The sequence below is a fragment of the Phycodurus eques genome, chromosome 14, assembly GCF_024500275.1.
Source record: "Phycodurus eques isolate BA_2022a chromosome 14, UOR_Pequ_1.1, whole genome shotgun sequence".
In the NCBI taxonomy this organism is placed as follows: domain Eukaryota; kingdom Metazoa; phylum Chordata; class Actinopteri; order Syngnathiformes; family Syngnathidae; genus Phycodurus; species Phycodurus eques.
The window spans coordinates 5,956,830-5,975,791 of NC_084538.1; the positions used below are offsets into that span (position 1 = coordinate 5,956,830).

At 42.6% G+C, this 18,962-nt stretch overlaps 2 protein-coding genes across 2 annotated transcripts in view; both read left to right on the forward strand.

Moving 5' to 3' along the window:
* The window catches only part of myo10l1 (myosin X, like 1), a 42,811-nt gene extending 32,338 nt beyond the window's left edge, over window positions 1-10,473 (forward strand). Inside the window, exons 30-44 of the mRNA XM_061696522.1 lie at window positions 119-212; window positions 380-435; window positions 1,342-1,478; window positions 1,879-2,073; window positions 2,712-2,869; window positions 2,960-3,080; window positions 3,170-3,318; window positions 3,669-3,817; window positions 3,901-4,108; window positions 4,197-4,333; window positions 5,313-5,436; window positions 5,594-5,929; window positions 6,681-6,857; window positions 6,939-7,130; window positions 7,199-10,473. Coding sequence (XP_061552506.1) covers window positions 119-212; window positions 380-435; window positions 1,342-1,478; window positions 1,879-2,073; window positions 2,712-2,869; window positions 2,960-3,080; window positions 3,170-3,318; window positions 3,669-3,817; window positions 3,901-4,108; window positions 4,197-4,333; window positions 5,313-5,436; window positions 5,594-5,929; window positions 6,681-6,857; window positions 6,939-7,130; window positions 7,199-7,303 — 2,338 coding nt within the window. The 3' untranslated portion in view covers window positions 7,304-10,473. The remainder of the gene's footprint in view (window positions 1-118; window positions 213-379; window positions 436-1,341; window positions 1,479-1,878; window positions 2,074-2,711; window positions 2,870-2,959; window positions 3,081-3,169; window positions 3,319-3,668; window positions 3,818-3,900; window positions 4,109-4,196; window positions 4,334-5,312; window positions 5,437-5,593; window positions 5,930-6,680; window positions 6,858-6,938; window positions 7,131-7,198) is intronic.
* Window positions 10,474-11,465: 992 nt separating this feature from the next.
* Window positions 11,466-18,939, forward strand: pttg1ipa (PTTG1 interacting protein a). Its single transcript, XM_061695982.1, has 7 exons — window positions 11,466-11,662; window positions 13,318-13,370; window positions 13,596-13,704; window positions 16,012-16,114; window positions 17,534-17,599; window positions 18,008-18,054; window positions 18,193-18,939. Exons 1-7 carry the CDS (start codon window positions 11,575-11,577, stop codon window positions 18,228-18,230), a joined length of 504 nt encoding a protein of 167 aa, XP_061551966.1. The 5' UTR covers window positions 11,466-11,574; the 3' UTR covers window positions 18,231-18,939.
* Window positions 18,940-18,962: the final 23 nt, after the last annotated feature.

The following is an 18,962-nucleotide window of genomic DNA, read 5'->3' on the forward strand; positions in this document are numbered from 1 at the left end:
CACCACGACAAATAGACTTGATGTAAAATATGTGCTTCGTTTGAATCAAAGTTGGGAAACGGTGGATTAAAAGAGAGTTATATGCTAATTGTCAACACCTCGTTCTGTGTTTGTGTAGCGGGTGGTTTAATGTGCTCAGTAAGGTGCGAGTCTGCACGCCCGAGCAGCTGCTGGAGATGTCCCACGAGCAGGCCAACCCCAAGAACGCTGTGGTCAGTTCCTAAATGCACCATTGCTTTCTTTTATCGCTATTCCCTCATCGCTACAACAAAGCAGTAGACACTAACTGGTCACAACATTAGGTACAGGGTCGCATCACCTTTGAAAAAGAATTGACATCATAGGGCTCTATTTATTTGTCTTACTCTTTTTACCTTAGGGAACGCTTGACGTGGGCCTGATTGACTCTGTCTGTGCATCGGACAACCCTGATCGGTGAGTCGCATTTTTTCTCAATAGGAGTCGTTAAAATATATATATATATATATACTGTACTGTACATATTTTTGATTGAATTTAGATTTATTTTTTTTCATTCATATTTTTTTACATTTCAAATGTTTGTGTTATTATTGACTCTTATAGACTTTTAAACATGATCATTTTTTATCATTAGTGTTTTGTCTTGTATCAATTTTCAAATAAAAATATAAATGGGTTTATTCAAGTTGATCAACTTCTTCAACCTTCGACCAGAAAAAAAATAGTATGAAAAAATTTAAATGTTGTTCTTTAATGTTTTAAAAATATTCTACTTTTTAAACCTTTTGAAATTATGATTTTCTTTTTTTATTGTTAAATTTACAATAAAAAAATGCATTTCAAAAATGTTTAGTATTACTTTATTTTTATGTTATATTGTTTAACTTTTTATTTTTATTCAATTTGTTTACTTTTTATTTGAGTATTTTTTATAATTACTTTAAGATATTTCTTTTTTTTTTTGTTCATAAACTCCAGCGAAAGGTCAGGATTCTTTTCCTAAAGCAAATTCTGGGGATGTTACATGAAGCAGGTACATCTGCACAATCTACTGAGATCCACTACAAGATTTAAAAAAGAAAGAAGAAAAAAAAAAAAAAACATTCTTCCTTTACGATAATAATTCTGTGAAATTAAATCCGACAAGTTTGCTCTTTGAAAGGCAGATCTCATTAGATTACACAGGTTTACCTCATGTTGTGGCATGTGAGTCTGAAAAAAATACCGTAAAACCATGCAAAACATTGATTTATGTCCCCTTATTTCTCAACTGAAAAGCACAGTTGGCCATTTTGGCTATGTGAAGTTGTATTTTATTTATCCATTTCATTATTTTTGCACTTCGCTGCTTTTTTCCAGGCCCAACTCCTTTGTGATCATCACAGCCAACCGTGTGATCCACTGCAACAGCGACACGCCCGAGGAGATGCATCACTGGATCAGTCTGCTGCAGAAGCCCAAATGCGACGCCAGGATCGAAGAGTTTCTCGTTCGAGGTGACGCTGCCATTGATTGCTAAGTATTTTCTAAGTATCTGCTCTTCTGCTCCAAGTCCTTGTAAATGGAAAATATATATATCTTCTAAATTTGACACACCACAGAGGAGTGTTGTTAACAAGCCTACCAAATTTTGTTTTTTAATCAGCAAGTATATAAAATAAGTCATCAATATTGTGAAAAATCAAGGCCTTTTCTGGTGAAATGGTGAAAAACAAAGGTTTAATGCTATATCTCCACATTTGAGTAATACATGGTTTTGCACATTTTCAGCAGTTACCTTCAAACATACTGTATATAATGTATTTAGAAACTAATCTATGCATTCATATGCTTTTACAGGGTGTGAGAACTTTTGTCACCTGTGCTTATTACCTTCTTGTCTGCTCACTTTTCAAGGTTGGCTCCAGAAGGAGGTGAAGACCAACGCGAAGAGCGCCTCGCTGAAGCTGAAGAAGCGCTGGTTCGTCCTCACGCACAACTCCCTGGACTACTACAAGAGCTCCGAGCGCAACTCTTCCAAGATGGGCACGCTGGTGCTCAACTCGCTCTGCTCCGTCATCCAGCCGGACGAGCGAGTGCACAGGGAGACTGGTGAGCAGAGAAATAAATGACTTCTTTTTTCCCCCATCAGACAAAACAATACCGTGTAGGAACTGCAGTGACCGCAGACGCTATCTTTCACACAGCATTGTTATTTATTTGTGGAAATTATTTTTTAAAATGTTCTATTTTGTATGAGTAAAGGCCTTGCCCCAAATAGACTCCTCCCCCTATCTGCAGTTGAGTAACTAAACGGCCCCTGACCACTATTTGCAGAAATCCAATATATTATTATATGATCTATTTTTCAAAAATGTTATTTAAATTTCAATTTTTTATGAATAAAGGCCCTTCCCCGTATAGATGCCTTCCCCCATTTATAGTTAGGTAAATGACAACCCCTACCAGTATTATTATTTTGCCACTGGGTATTGGAATTATTTAGGGAATAGTTAAGTGTCTTGGGGTCTCTTATGAGGTACTGTATATTATTATTATTATTATTATTTGCGAATATCTCACTGTGGCTACTGCTGATGGGACAAAGAAAAAGTCACAACAACAACAGAATTGATATTTATTAACAGTTGAAGTAGTAGCGGTAGTAATGGAACTGTCATTAGCATGTATTATTGATATTATTATTAATGCTATTATTATGATTCATTGTGGCCATCCGTTTTGTACAGGATACTGGAACATCATCGTGTATGGTAGGAAACATTCCTACCGCCTCTACACCAAAATGCTGAACGAGGCCATGAGATGGACAGCCGCCATACAAGGCGTCATAGACAGCAAGACCCCCATCGAGACCCCGACTCTTCAGCTCATCAGAGACATCAAGGTAAAACCATGATTGACACTCTCAGATAAGTATTCATTTAACAGTGGGTTAATGCTGAGGGCTGTTTCTAACCTGCTGTGATGTTAACAGGAGAACAGCGTGAATGCAGAAATAGTAGAGCAGATGTACAGGAGGAACCCTATCCTCAGATACACGCAGCATCCCCTACACTCGCCGCTGCTGCCACTACCATACGGCGAAGTCACTAGCCGTAAGTTTTGTCACATGCTCCCTTCGAAAACAACAACCTCGCCGTCTCCCCAATTCTCCTTTCATGACAATTCTCCTATCTCTGTGTAGTGCAAAGGCAGCAGGGCTACGCCAGCCTGCAGGACGAGGCCGTGCGGGTCTTCAATTCGCTGCAGGAAATGGAGACGCTGGCCGACACGGTGCCCATCATCCAGGGCATCCTGCAAACCTGCCAGGACCTCCGTCCTCTCAGGGATGAGGTGCGTACGTTGGACCCAGACTCAGCAACGCAGACCAACCAGACTGACTGACCAACTTAACCAACGTAACCCAACCCAACACCTGACTGACTGACTTACCCTATAACCAAGCTACCAAACAGACTGACTGATGCACCGACTGACTTACCAATCAAACAAACACACAACCAACATGACCCGAGCCAACCCAGACCATCCCGACTTCAGTCAACCAACTAATGAGTCCAACCTAGTCCAACCCAGACATGCAACCAACCACACCAACCACTGACTGACCCAACCAACCAATAAATCAGTCAACCTACCAAACAACCAGGCTAACAATGAACACATTATGTTGTGTTTCTCAGGTTTATTGTCAGGTGATCAAGCAGACCAATCATGTGTCTCAGCCCAACAGCCCAGCCAATCGGGCGCATTGGCACCTCCTCACCTGCATGAGCTGCACCTTCCTCCCCAGTCGCGTCATCCTCCGATATCTCCGCTTCCACCTGAAGAAGTGTGTTGTCTGACAGCCCCCGCTCACACCTCTCTCAACTCTACTTCCTGTATTTCTAAAGTGCATGTGTGCGTCTGCGTCAGGGTCCGCGAACGCTACCCCAGCACGGAGATCGAGCGCTACGCCGCTTTCATCGGAGAATCTCTAAAGAAGACCAAGACTCGTGAGTTTGTACCCTCCCAGGAGGAGATCGCTGCCTTGCTGGTGAGACAGGAGATGAGCACCACAGTTTACTGCCACGGGGGAGGATCTTGCAAGATCTCCATCAACTCGCACACCACGGCTGGAGAGGTGCACATACATTTACACGCAAAAAACAACATATAGTTAAGGGATCTGCTGAGAAAACAAATGTGCTTTTAAAATGTTCCTCCTCAAGGTTGTGGAGAAGTTGATCCGAGGATTGGCCATGGAGGAAAGCAAGAACCTTTTCTCTCTTTTTGAGCACAATTCTGTGACGGATCGCGCTTTGGAGAGCAGAGTCATTGTGGCAGATGTTCTAGCCAAGTTTGAAAGGTATGTCATGTGCTACAACATTAAACAGCACAAACAAATACTGTAAAATTATTTTATGGACACACCACTAAGTTATATGTACATTTACTGGACACATAATTAGAGACACCTACACAGTATAATAAGATTGAACACAAGAGCTGTACACAAAATTACTGACCAACCAACTAAAGATAACTTAAATCGATCAGACCAACCCTATCAACCAACCAACAGACCAAACCGCCTAGCCTACTTGACCCAGACAACTCAACCCAACCAGGCAACTGACTCAACCCACCAACCAATAACGCTACTAACCGACCGTCCGACTGACCTACCTACTTACCTACCTTTCTAACTACCTACCTACAAGGCTGACCAACATGGGCCAAGTCAACCTAGACTACACCAACTGAATATCCAATCCACTGAATCAACTGACCGACTCAACCTCCCAATCTGACCGACTGACTGACACAACCTGCCATCCCAACTGACTGGCAGACCCAACCCCCTAACCCACCACCATACAGACTGACCAACCCAACCAAACAACTCAACCAACCTAACTGATCGACTGACCACTCGAAGTAACTGGCCCGACCGACTGGGCGACCCAACAAACCAATTCAACCCAACTGACTTATCCCACAATTCAACCCAACTGACTTATCCCAACCAACTCGGCTGACCGACCCAACTAACAAGCTCGTCTGACAAATGCAACCAACCTGCCAAACATCTTAACCCAACCAACAAACTCGACTGCCTGTCAACCCAACCAATCGACTCAACCAAACAGACTGACTAGCCGACCCTTCCAATCAACCCACTCAACCAACTTGAATGACTGACCCAACCAAAGAACCAACTCAACCCAATCAACCAAACAAACCAACTCACCCCAAATGAACCAACAAATCAAGGGACCATCCGACTCAAAAGCAAAACAAACTGTTTTCCAAATCCATTTTGTTTGTTTTTTGTGTGTGTCCAGGCTTGCCGGCAGTGAGGAAGAGGAAGAAGAAGGAGAGTGGAAGCTGTATTTCAAGCTCTACTGCTTCTTGGATGTGGAGAGCATGCACAAAGAAGGAGTGGAATTTGCTTTCATGTTTGAGCAGGTGAGCACTTCACCTAACTACCTACTTACTGACCAATCAATCTACCCATCTACCTAACTTTTCTCCGATGAAGAAGACTTTTGTCCAAGTAGTGTATGTGGCATAAGATTTTGTGGTTTGTGTGTGTCACCTCACTCTTCCTCTCTTTGCATCCCAGGCCCATGAGTCTCTCATCAGCAGACACTTCCCGGCATCTGAGGAGACTTTGCAGCACCTGGCCTCTTTACGTCTCCAGTATCTCCATGGTGACGGGGCAGGCCGGGCCGGCTGGAGTCTGGGGACTGTCTATCCCATCGGACGTCTCCGCAGCCGTATCATACACTCCACTAAGTCGGGCGTGGGCTCAGCGAGTGCGACGGCAGGAGCAGGGACAGCGGACGGTAAGGCAGCAGCGGGAGGGCCAGGCGTTCCAGTCGAGAAACGCAAAACGCCGAGCTTCCTGGATGGCACACTGAGGAGGAGCTTCAAGACGGGCTCACTGAAGAAACAGAAGGTTAGTGAGGAGAAGAAACTAGAGTACCCAGACCACCAGCAAGGTTTAAATAAGTGAATGTCTTAAATTTGTTCAGTCAGACTGAAAAGGCTGGAGTGCTCTTCTGATTGCTCTCTCCGGGTCAGCGATGAGACCCTGGCCCAAGTGGAGGAGTTCAAGTATCTTGAGGTTTTGTTCACAAGTGAGGAAAGAATGGAGCGGGAGCTCGACAGCTGGATTGGTCGTCTGTGTGCAGTGATCCAGACTCAGACTCTGTGTCCGTCTGTCGTGGCGAAGAAGGAGCTGAGCCGAAAGGTCAAGCTCTCGATTTACTGATCGATCAACTTCCCCACCTTTATCTATGGTCATGAGCTACAGGTCTCGACCAGATCACGGATACAATTGGCCGAAAATGAGTTTCCTCAACAAAGTGTCCGGGCTCTCCATCATCCGGGAGGGACTCAGACTAGAGCTGCTGTTCCTCCGCATCTAGAGGAGCCAGATGAAGTGGCTCTGGCATTTGGTTAGGGTGCCTCCCGGACACCTCCCTGGTGATGTGTTCTGGCCCTGTCCCACGGGAAGAGGCCCCAGGGAAGAACCAAGACACTGTGGCGCGATTGTCTGAAAGAGTGGCTGGGGAGAGGGAAGTCTGGCACCTAACCCTGAATAAGCAGAAGTGGGATTGATGGATCAATGGCTGGATGATGGATGTTTGCAATTTAGGATCTTAATAGCCAAAAGGAGGTCTAGATCTATCGTGACATCTGTGCAGGTGGAGGAGGAGCAGATGCTGGAGATGTGGGTGAAGGAGGAGACGTCGGCCACACGCACCAGCGTGCTGGAGAAGTGGACGCGGCTGCAGGGCATGGCACAACACCAGGCCATGCTCAAATACATGAGCATTATCAAGGAGTGGCCTGGATACGGATCCACTCTCTTCGATGTGGAGGTAATGACAGCTAACCAAATACACCACACACATTTTTCTTATAGTTTCAGAGATCTGGTTATGCAACCACCTCTTCTGCAGTGTAAGGAAGGTGGTTTCCCTCATGACCTGTGGCTGGGCGTGAGTGCCGATAATTTGTCCGTGTACAAGCGAGGCGAACCAAAACCGCTGGAGACGTTTCAGTACGAACACATCACGTTCTTTGGCGCCTCGCAGCTCTGCACCTACAAGATCATCGTGGACGAGAGGGAGATGTTCTTTGAGACCCCACTGGTGAATTTAATTCATTTTCACTTCATCTTTTCAGTGGTTAGTCAGCTAATATTGAAATGTGTATTTAGGTTGCCGAAATCACCAAGATCATGAGGGCTTACATTAATATGATGGTGAAAAAACGCTGCAGCATCATGTCCGTCACCAGCGTCGCCAGCTCGTGGGTGAGGTGATTGCCGTTGGCCAATCAGAGTCATTGGTTTTCCCCAGTGGCTAACGATACCCGTCCTGGGGCAGATGCACCAGTCCCTGCCAAGTGGCCGCTGAAGCAAAGGGATCAATGGGATTGGGTTGGATGCATTTGTGGATTTTTCATTCAAGCATGACACAGGAACCTGGATTTTTGAGGACAGTCTTTTCGCATACAGTACATTACCCCAGTTCTAGCCCTTGCATGAAGTAGTTAAAGCACATTACACATTTTCAGATTTCCTTCTTTTTGAGTCTCAAGCACAAAGCACTCATCAGCTGGTCTGTCCTACTTTTACCGAGGACTCACCGGGGCTCCATCCAAGGACCTAGTGGGGCTCTCTCCAAGAACCCCGGGGTGGGGAGGGGGGCTACATTTAAATATTTGTGGACGGTCTCCCACACAGGTCTTAGGAGGTCTGCCTTTGAGGCCCCAAGGCATGGCTCCCTTTTAAGACTCTAACACTCCAGGACCAAATTGGCCCTAACTCCTAGACCTGCTGATGGCTTCATCGTACAACACAGGATCGTCCCACCCCCACTCCCAATGATCCAAGGAGTAGGATCCCTCCCCTAGGAACGCCCAGGACCAAAGGGGGCTACCTCCTGACACAGGGGAGGGGTTGGTACCCCACCCTCTGGTGCACTGCCAGACAATCTGCTTCAAGCGCGCTTGTGTCTCTCTCTCTCTCTCTCTCTCTCTCTCTCTCTCTCTCACTCTCTATTTTCATGCATTCATCCTCACCCCGTTGCATATTATTAAGTTTCCGTGTTGAATTTTTGCTTGCTTTTGTCCCTCCGGTTCTTTTCTGTGATATCACTTCTATCGCATCTGTCGTTGAGGGCGTGGGGTCTCTTCTTTTTGGACAAGGGAGAAGAAATGAAGACATTAACTCACTAGTGCCACCGTGTGGCCATAAGAAGAAACTACAGCCAAAAGAAAACCACTTGGAATTCTTTGGAATGATATCAAGAAAGACATCCAATGTGATGTAACGCAATTCCACACACTTGGTGTCTGTTATGACTATATTCATACACAAACTGAACCGAGTTTTATTGTTTTTGTACTGTATATCACACATAATAGAGTTATTATTGAATTTTCTGTGGTTACAGCACTGTGGAACCTAGACAGAGAATCTACGCGTAAGGCAATGTGACACCTCTAGTGTAAGATACAAGCAATTTAAAGGGTATCTTTCACTGGCAGTGCCATTCATGTGACTCACAGAGAAACGGTGTTTGGATGAATTTATCATTGTTTTTTGTTTTGTTTTGTTTTTTAACGCTATTGTAGTACTGTATACTCTTGTCTGATTAGACTGACTGATTTTTTTCTTTATAGCAAAAATGACATAAGTGCACCAGTTTGTCTGTACGTCCGTGTTTCCATGTGGCTTTACTTACTGGGACTGCTATTATTACTGTACAACAACCCCTCCGCTAAAAGTGCTGTGTGTGTCTGTTGCGTGTGTGTGTGTGTGTGTGTGTGTGCGTGTGTGTGTGCGACATTGTACTCCAAACTGCATTATAAGGGAAAAGAAACGAAGAAAAGTAACACGTGTATTCCTCGGAAATGAGATGTATTTATATGACTAAGCAAACGATGGTGTTGTGATCGTGTGTTAACGGGGAAGAAAGAGCATGGGGACTTTTAATGGGAGGGAGGGAACAAGGTTATTTATTTACGAACATACTGTATTGATGAGTGTGTTAACGGAGGAAGGCTGCATTGTGTATTTTGGAAAATACAGTTTCAAAAGGTGCATACCGTATTTCCTCAAATTGTGGCATCGGCAAATAAATTGTCGTTGTCGTCTGCTTGGGACAAACAAATGCCCCCCAAATGGAGTAGTGATGCATTGTTCACACTCATAGTTCTTTGACATTAAAGAGCGACCTGTTGAGCCCACTTCAACTCTGTTGCTAACCAAAACAGCAGCACCCAACAGTACGTAATCAGTGTACTCTTACAATCTTGCATTATGTGGAGACGGCGGTCTTTAACCCATTCCAGTTGGGTAAATAAATGCCCCCCTGGCCACTGTTTGAGGAAATATGGTATACAGTATATGAAACTGTGAAGAGAAATATGGATTATGCAAAATATAAGTGCTGGTATCTGTGTATGTTTGGACTGGGAGTGATGTCATTGCATCATGTGGCACTAGTACAACAGGTCGGGGCCATGTCTGCCATCTATTTGCAGGTCGGCTGTAACTTTACCTTGGGAAATATTGAGGTCAGAACCTTGGATTGATCAGAGAATCTTGACTTTTCTGTTGTATTTCACTCTGCCTATTTAAACGGGGTAGAACTAAACAGGGATCCGGAAAATAAACACACCCTTCCCGATTAAAATCACAGTTTTTCCTGATGTAAAACAATGAGACGCCGAAGGATAATTTCAAAAACTTTCATTTAACATATATATATATTTTCAAATATGTAAGGTTTTCTCCCAGGACCCAGGGTGCGGTGTCGGTGTCGGGCCTGCGAGAACCCTGTGGGGGATCGCTCCCAAGACCCCTCAACCTCGTCCCAAGCCCAAGGCATTTCTTCTCGGGCACAGGCCCCGTTAAGGCCACCCCACAGATATTCATTTTGATTTAGGCCTGCGCTCTGGCATTCCAAACACTTAAAAACCCAAGAGGCTACCTTCAACGTCCTTTTGGAAGCGGGAAAGGTGTGTTTGAGGCGTATTCGCAATTCCCTATCCACGGTATGACCTCACAGTGTTTAGTGACAGCTGCGGCCCATGATGCATTGCACACTGATAAAAGAGTGGTTCCATCCAGCTCGAACTAAGAAGGACTCTGGAGCCACCTGTTCTACGTGTTCTAGCTCTATGCTTCTGTCTGTCACTGATGCTTAACCCAACAGGGAGTTGAGTAGTATGCGATCCCTGAGGGGGGTGATGAAAAAACATATATAATAAATGTCCTGCCATCAGCCGCAGGCGGCCAGCGTGGGTCTTGTTTTTATGAATATTATTACGATTACTATTATTATTATTATTACAGTTTCATGTTATGCTTACTATCATCTTTAAACATTGTGCTTGTTGAGACAAAAAAAAATGAGAGAGAGAGAGAAGTGTGTTGTTATTTTTTATTTTGAACTTGATTTAAATAACATGCTTTAATAAATTATGGGAAATATCCTCTGACGTAAGTGGATTTTATTTATTTATTTATTTTGTGATTGATATATATTACATTCGAGCCATGCAAACACTCAAATCATCAGAACTTGGATTTTGCTTATGGTTGAACATTGCTTTTAAATCATTTTCTGAGTGTGTCGTTAAAGCTTGTCCGTTTAATGTAAGGTGATACCCAATTCCCATTTTTCTATGTGAATTCTTTGTCTACGTGTGCCCTGCGATTGGCTGGCGATCAATTCCGATGCTTTGGCACAAATTTGATTCATATTACCCCACCTCTTGCCCCGAGTCAACTGGGACATTCTCCAGCATAGAGAATAGTGCCTCCTGGTGGCCAAGACGCGCACATATGCACAGCATTAAAGCACGAACATATGATACACAGTTTAATTCTTCACATTTTATTTAAATGTTATCACAGTATGTTTTTGTACAGCGAAAAGTGTTGTTTTTATGATTATGAAAACACATTTTTATTTTTTCGGGGTGTTTTATTGGGGGTGGGGGGTGGCAAGTACGGAGTAATGGCATTTCCATTTATTTTAATGGAGAAAGATAATTTGAGATACAGTATGTAGGAGTGTGGTCACGGATTGAATTAAACTCGTAAATCAAGGAACCAGGTGTATCAATTGCATCGAGCTTGTACATTAAAGACATTGCATTTTATGATTCACTTTTATAGCCCGAATATTCTACGTTTTAAAAGTATATTTGTTGCCTTTTTAAAATTTTGATTACAATCAGTATAATAATGATACAAATCAGAACCACAAAAAAAAAAAAACATGTGTTGTATTTTTACTGTGTGAAAAGTGTTATGTATATATTTGATTTGATCCAAAATATATTATAAATACCTATTAAAGCAAACAAAAACAAAAAAAAATAGTTCTTCATATTTTTGATTGGATGATGCCTTCAAAATGTCGTATTTCGTCACCGGAAAGTAATGGCACACGCCTCCTCTGTGTGTGTCAACATTTTGCATTGTGACTTTTTCCTCTCGGTCCTTCTTCCCCTCTGGAACCTTTCACGTCAATTCAGTAACGAAGGACTATATCGGAATTAGTTCATCGAACCGAGATGGTTTTAAGCACTTTGGTGCCAGTTGTGCTCCTTCTTTCGTTGTCTTCGACGACAGTTTTGGCCCAAACTGCCGCACCTGGCGTAGGTAAGAAGAAATTGAGCACACGTTGATTGCTTTGCTCGTTGTGGCGTTACTTTTATAGTTTTTATTTTTTTATTTTTATTTTATTATTTTTTTTTGTTGTTGTCGAAATCCAAAACGTAAAGTATTAGTGTATGTTTTTGTTCGCCTGTTATAACTAACTTCTCCTTTTCAATTCCTTTTTTTTTTTTTTTTTTTTAAACGAAAACGTTGTTACTTTGTATGTGGCGCTATTGTGAGTCATTTTTTAAAGTTGCTTGCCTTGAAGGGGACATAATACGCTAAAGTGGCTCGCGGTATGAAATTACACGTTTTAAGGCATTTTGTCCATGTCAGGCTTGTAAATATTCCACTCTCAGGCCATTGAATCGACCGCAACCGGACTGTTGTAGGACTAGCCTGTCCTAACTAAGCCTTGTTACGTGACCTGATGAAGCCTGCTCAGATGAGAGGCGAAACGTCTTCTAAGACAACCACCGCAGTCCCAGTTGCGTTCAATTCAATGCCGTGAGAATGTCCATGTCAGAAAATGTGTCTTGAAGAAAAGCTGTTGGCTTAGTAGGTCTCCTTTTAAAACAACAAAAATAGTTCGTCTCCATGGAGAAGTTCCCAATGGGATGAGCAGGACTTAACAAACACCCCAACGGCCTCATTAGCCCTCACAGCAGTGGTGCGAAGTAACAAAGTGCAAATACTTTGTTACTGTACATAAGTCGTTTTTCCCCCTGTACATTACTGTGTGAATGAGTGTTTATTCTTCTGACGACGTTTTCCTTTTACTCCCTCTATCTGACAACCGATATTTGTACGTTTTACTCCTTACTTTGTCAAAATAGGCTCGCTACTCACTTTCCACCTCCCCGGGTGACGGGATGAGATAAATATAGAGAAGTCAACCGCAGATCAGATCTTGATTAATTGAGATTTTGGGGGGTTTGTAAGGGAGGGGGGAAAAAAAGGAACATAAACATTTGGAGGTTTGTAAACCAGGGAGCATTTTTCATGATGGCAACAGATTCGGAGAAGCAAGATATTCCCAATCCATGGTTTTATTGAAGTGAACTATTTGATGTTAGCCGAAAGAATGATTCGTGGCGAATGTCAAAACCAAGAGCTTTTGGTGTTTAAAAAAAATAATAATAACAATTAATACCGGCATTATTTCAATGTATCGCGTACTCACTGCTGCCAATTCCAGCCAATGATACTTAAGGCCAAAAAAATTAAATAATCTGACAGCAAGTCCTCCTCATCAGTAGTTGGTGCTACACTGCGGCCGTTTGACACATTGGCGAATCATCATCTGTGTCAGAAAGAAAGAAAGATCTTTGTTCACATTGATCTATCATTGTGTTCATTGAAATTGTATGTATTAAAAGTACTAGTGGTAATCAGTACTCTGTATTGGTGAGTAATCAAGAGTGAATACTTGTACTGGTACCCTTCTAGGGGGGAAAGAAATTGTACTTTTACTGATGCAAAAGAGTTGAGTCAGTACTTTTTCTTTTTTTTTTTTTTTTAACATATCTGTACTTGTACTGTGTGTGTGTGTGTGTACTTTTGCCCCTCACCGTATTTACACGTCACGACTACTTTGTCCGGTGAAGTGAAAAATGTCAACACTACATTTGTTTATTTTTAAACTTCTCCTGACACAGTTTGCGAGTCCAAGAACGGCACCAGCTGCGAGGAATGTCTGAACAACGTGACGGTAAGCAAGCCCGAAGGAAGCGTTTGTTTTATTTCGTGTGTTTGTGTTGTGTCACGGAAGTCAAAAGAGGCCAACGAAAAACCCCACCGGCTCCGCACCTGTCCGACCGGTTTGAGCACTAACTGATCTCCTTCTTTCCTGCACTCCTCCTTTACCGTCAATCTTTTAAATTCCTCAGCAGTCATGAATTCTTTTGTATTAATCATTTCCCCCCCCTTCCCACAGTGTTTGTGGTGTATCAAAACCAAGTTGTGTGTGACGTATCCAGTGAGGACCATCCTGCCACCGCATTCACTTTGTCCGCTCTACGACGCACGCTGGGGCCTGTGTTGGAGTAAGACGATACACTCGCAACAATATACACACGACATTACGTACATCTACGCAATCTAATGCGATCCGGTAAGTATTAGTTTCCTGGCCACCAAACGCAAAAGCTTGAGATATTGATTTGCTTTACTCAGTAGACTTTACACCGATTTTATCGGGCCGATCGGTATTCCGACACCACCGCATCCCGTTTTTTACGATCATCGGGCTTTATCTTGTCAACTCAAGTGCGACCGGATGCACTCGTTACCGTGGCGAAGACAACAAGAGTGGAGCGAGCCGACGGTATTCTAAGGACAATGTGGGGAAGAACGTCTGTTGGTGGTCACCGGTGCGCAGGACAGGGGAGGACGTTCGTTTAAGGCTTGCATGAGGCATGTTCCCGTACTTTTAATACGATACGGCTCACAAGCAGGCAATGAAATGTTATGTAGCCTAGCAAGCTTGCGGTAACACGAACGGTTGGACGTAAACGTCCCGCCGTTCTGTCGAACCATGCTCTAAAGTTTCGGTGGGTGCAGTCATTTAATTACAAATAAAGTAATTTAATTCCAGGAAGTTAGCACCCATTATTTCTTGTCATGTTGTAATGTTGGTTTGACCTGACTGATTAGAATACACGAGCTGACAAGAGCAGTGATTTCCAACCTTCATGGCGCCAAGGAACATATTTTACAATTGAAAAATCTCACGGTGCACACCAACAAACAAAAATGTCACAAAAAGTGGATACATTAATTACTGTATTGACTTCCTGCCATATTATAGAAGGCCATTCATTTGTTCTGTCTGTCAGTATGCCTCACTGGCATAAATAGAGGAACAAAGATACATTATTTATTGTAAGTGTATTTTTTTTGAGCAATTAAGTACACACGTATATACAGTAAATGAACAGGTCATTTACATAGACACATTCCTCCAACTTGTGATCGGTTATCGTTTTTTTAAACTCGCTGATCGGCGGTACTGAGTAACTGGTGAGTAACTTATGATTTATTATTTTTTTTATTGAAGCATGAAGGCCAAATAGACAAAAATGTAAACTAGGACCTTGCAAATTCAGGTATTGCCCAACACTTTACCTCAAACAATAATCAATTCAAACGTGATATAATTACTCAAGTTAAGGCAAATTCAGCCACAAGAAAAACATTTTCTAGGCAGAGATTACACAGCAAAGCACAATGTGTTTCCTCAAGGTCGAAGAGCTGAAATGTTGACATTTTTAGGCAGACACAAATGACAGCACGTGACAATGCTTTTCTTCGTCATTGTCTGTAAGGTAAACGTAGTTTGAACGTGAGGCCAGAGGTGTTCTGCCACTTCTTACTGCGACTCGCACGCTCTTGTGTCATTTTGAGTATGTCGCATCTGCTTGGGGCTGAAGTGGTTGGCTGTCGTGCTTACGTTGGATTGGTGAAATAGTCATCTGGCAGCGCCCGAGGCTGAAGTCGAGCAAGCAGTAATAGAGGAAAATAAAGTACTCAGCGCCAAGTAGCTCAACGTAACGGAGAAAAGTAGCGTTTCTTCTTAACAAAAATACTGAAGTCAAATGTTACATTAAAACTACTCGTGACAAGTGCAATTTATCCAGAATGTTACTATAAGTCAATGTAAAGGAGGACATGTAACGCATTACTACCCACCAATGGATTTAGTGCAACCTTTGATAAAATATTCAGATAGAGCAATTTATTTTCTCTATTAGCTACTTGAGTCACAATGGAACCAATCATTGTCCCCACCGAATAAGAATGGTAGATCCTGTCCATCTATTCTTTCCGTCCTATTTTATTCTCCATGAACGAGGACGTAACGCTTCACGATTTGTGAATGGTAGTCCCGTCCATCTACAGTATTCCTAATGTCTTGTCAGTCTCATGGAGTTAGCTGTCTTTTGTTTGCTTATTTGGTGTCACAATAAAGGCTATTCATTGCCATCCGCTGCCTCATTCTTGTCAGAACGTGCACTGCCGATTGCAGGCAACGCTCTTGGCCGAACAAAGAAATCTTTACCCTCCCTCCCAACAGTTCTGTGCTCCACTTCTTGAGCTAAACTACTGCTTTTTGGTTCACATTGCAGCAGCCGAGCAAACCACTTCCTCCAGATGTGGTCACCTTTCAGTTCGCTTTTCTTGCTAGAGAAAAAAAAATAATTAAATTAGCTTTGGATCAAGTGTGAAAACTCCCTGAAAGGAATGAGTTGATTTTATATAAAAAATAAAAAAAACAACACCAATGTTTTGCATGTCCTTTTATTACTGTTAAAAATCTGACTCACGTGTGTTATTCATTCTCTGCCGCACAGTAAACTTCCAGAACTTGATCATCACTCTTGCGGTGCTGGGTGGCATTATCATCATAGCCCTGCTGGTCTGTCTGTTCTGCTGCTGCAAGTGTGAAAACATTGGGTAAGTCTGGTAACTGACACTTGGCTCGTGACTGCCATTTGTCCGCCAAGTCAAATCCCTTTCATTTATTTTGATATGATGAGTAAATAGCCTTCCAAAAAAAAAACCCCAAAGGCTTCAAGCTGTTTATTGCCACTCTCAGCTAAAGGTTACTGTCAAAACAAAGAGAATTACACGCTGTGTATTTAAAACAGCTGCATGCATACAATGAGACACCCCATAGGCACATGGACTGCCAATCAGCATCTATGTGGAGGTGGTGTTAGCTTTTAAGCGATCTGAACACAAACGGTGCAGCAACACACGTAGGCAGACTATATAACACTACTCACAGGCATATATCCTTTATCCTCTGCGAAACATGGCTAATATTACTGTTGCGCTGAGAGAGGTGTTGAGTCTCCATATGTCTTATACTGCCACCAGGTGGCGACGGCACATACACCAGAATGAGCAGCAAGCACAAAGTGCATTGAACAAGTGTTACAAAAAGTGTTTAATTCTTTTTTTATTCTATTTAGTTATGCCATTAGGCTACTGTATGTTTTTATGAAGCATACTATAGAATGCTTTTTTTCCTCATTAAAAAACACATTACGAATTGTTGGGGGCGGTGGAACGTATTAACGGCATTTCCATTCATTTCAATGGGAAAAGATTTGAGGTACGAGTGTTTTGCGTTTCGAGCGTGGTCACGGAACAAATGAAACCCGTAACTCAAGGCGCCATTGTATGTCTACAAGAAAAGCAACTATAGCCCAATGTGAGCAAAGACTAAGACTCAAGTCTAAGGGGGAAACCTCAAACAGAACCCAGGCCCTGTCTCGGCCGCTCGGGTTGAGATGGAGAGGGAGAGAGTCGAGGGACAGAGAGGAGAAAGAAAACAGGATTGAGGGATTGAGTGACCTGGGGTGGGACGAGCGAACAATGGGCACAACAACAGCCTGAACGGACTCGACGCCCATCGCGACCTCAGAGAACAACGCTGCGCACCCTGCCCTGCATTATGAGCACGCAGTCATTTCGGGCGCAGTTACCAGCGTCAAGAAAACAACCTCCACTTTAGTTGGTCATGTGACTTGCATCACATTCATTATGTTGTGATCTTGTTGCAGATCAGCATTCCGGTTACGTAACGAGATTAAAAGCACATTCTGTACTTTATGTTGACCAAATGATTGCAGCCTTAGTTAGGGCTTTTGTTTCACATCTATACAGGGTGTCTGCGCATGCTGCCAATGACGTACTTTGGCTTTTCCACAACGGAGGTGTGAATTAGCTTTACAAATCACACGTAATATTTAAATCCACTGTTCAAAAAAAAAAAGCATTGACCAACATTGCCATATTTACTTCGGAAACCTTTGTAAAGTATTTGACGGTGCAATCGCAAGCTAATTGTGTCTTTTTCTGTGCCAGATCGTCACGGTTCGTGGCCAAGATGGAGAGGCAGGCAAACAAGTCGAGAACAAAACAGGAGGAAAGGTAATGCCAACTATTTTGTAAAAATCCCCATCACCATTTTACTTTGAAACACATTTTTTTATTTAAAAAAAATCTGAACAGTAACATAACATCTTTGTTTTACAGTTGTACATATTAGTGACATTTACAAAGTTCAAATAAGAAAACAGTATGAACACATGCGATACATTTTGTAATATACATGTGATAATATTGAACGATCATGAATGGAAAATCTTAACAATTACATCGCATACATTTAGAGAGCGAAGAGGAAATAGGACAAAACTAGAAACGGGCATCATTAGTTTTGCTTGACATCTTCTAGTATGTGCACGCCACACTTACTGGCAGCCGCAACTACTTAGTGGTTTGTCTTTGCTTGGCTTGTAAGAGAAAAAATAATAATAATAATAATCGTCTTCACAGGCGGGCTGAGATGAAACAGAGACATGACGATATCAGGAGGAAATATGGTGAGGTCTCTCGCGTAGTTGATTATTATTATTATTATTATTATTATTATTATTATTTACCCACAATAGTATTGCATCGTGTCAATAGGTTTATTTGGAATTCCCTTGAAGATCCTAACTTTGTGAATTTCCCACCAGGCCTAAGCGGACCAAATCCTTACTCCCGATTTGGATGAGAGGATTCCTTACACCGGGACTTTATTTAACAAAACGGCTGTTAATTTATGAAGCAATGAATTCATGTAAACTTTCATTGAATGATTAGACATTAGATGCCTCTGTTATCATTCAGCCAATGATGAGCAATTTTGTGTAATGAGCCCAGAGGCTGTAAACAAACGCTAATACCCCTTTTTCCACTGCACGGTACCTAATCAGTGCATTGTCGTCGTCAAAAGCGGGTACTACGAGGTACTATTTCTAGAGCTTGACATAAACCACCGCTGGTACAGATTTCACCATTGTAACATTAGTTGCAGTATTACACTCCACAGTCTCCACTCGGCTGCAGCGGCCCGATTTCGTGCTGCCCTCAGTCTTAAATGATCAAATTTGTCTCCAGTAGACCGTTGTTCGGACTATGGTTTGTTAGAGCGCCGAGCGACGCGTTCAATGCAGGGTGGGATTCGCAGTTCCCCCCCGTGGTACTACGTTCACGAGGAAACTGAGCTGACAGGGTACTGCGCAGTGGAAAAAAATCGTCTGTATATATAGCAGCAGTGATTTCCTAGAACTCAATTTGCTTTTGTAGAAAAACAATGCCGGGAAATGCAAGTTTCACAGCTGATTTTTAAAATGTTTCTTAATTTAAGGTGAATGTGTGCCTTTCAGTCACCGATGCATTATTAGACACTGTAGGTATTAAAAGACTAAAACTGACACCAACCACACTTTGTGTTTTGTTTGGT

Excerpts from the sequence above, each read along its gene's own strand:
- pttg1ipa (XM_061695982.1), top strand. The coding sequence starts at position 11,575 with ATGGTTTTAAGCACTTTGGTGCCAGTTGTGCTCCTTCTTTCGTTGTCT. Across the intron at positions 11,663-13,317 it reads AACTGCCGCACCTGGCGTAG|TTTGCGAGTCCAAGAACGGC; the intron begins GTAAGAAGAAAT and ends CTCCTGACACAG. Across the intron at positions 16,115-17,533 it reads TGCAAGTGTGAAAACATTGG|ATCGTCACGGTTCGTGGCCA; the intron begins GTAAGTCTGGTA and ends TTTCTGTGCCAG.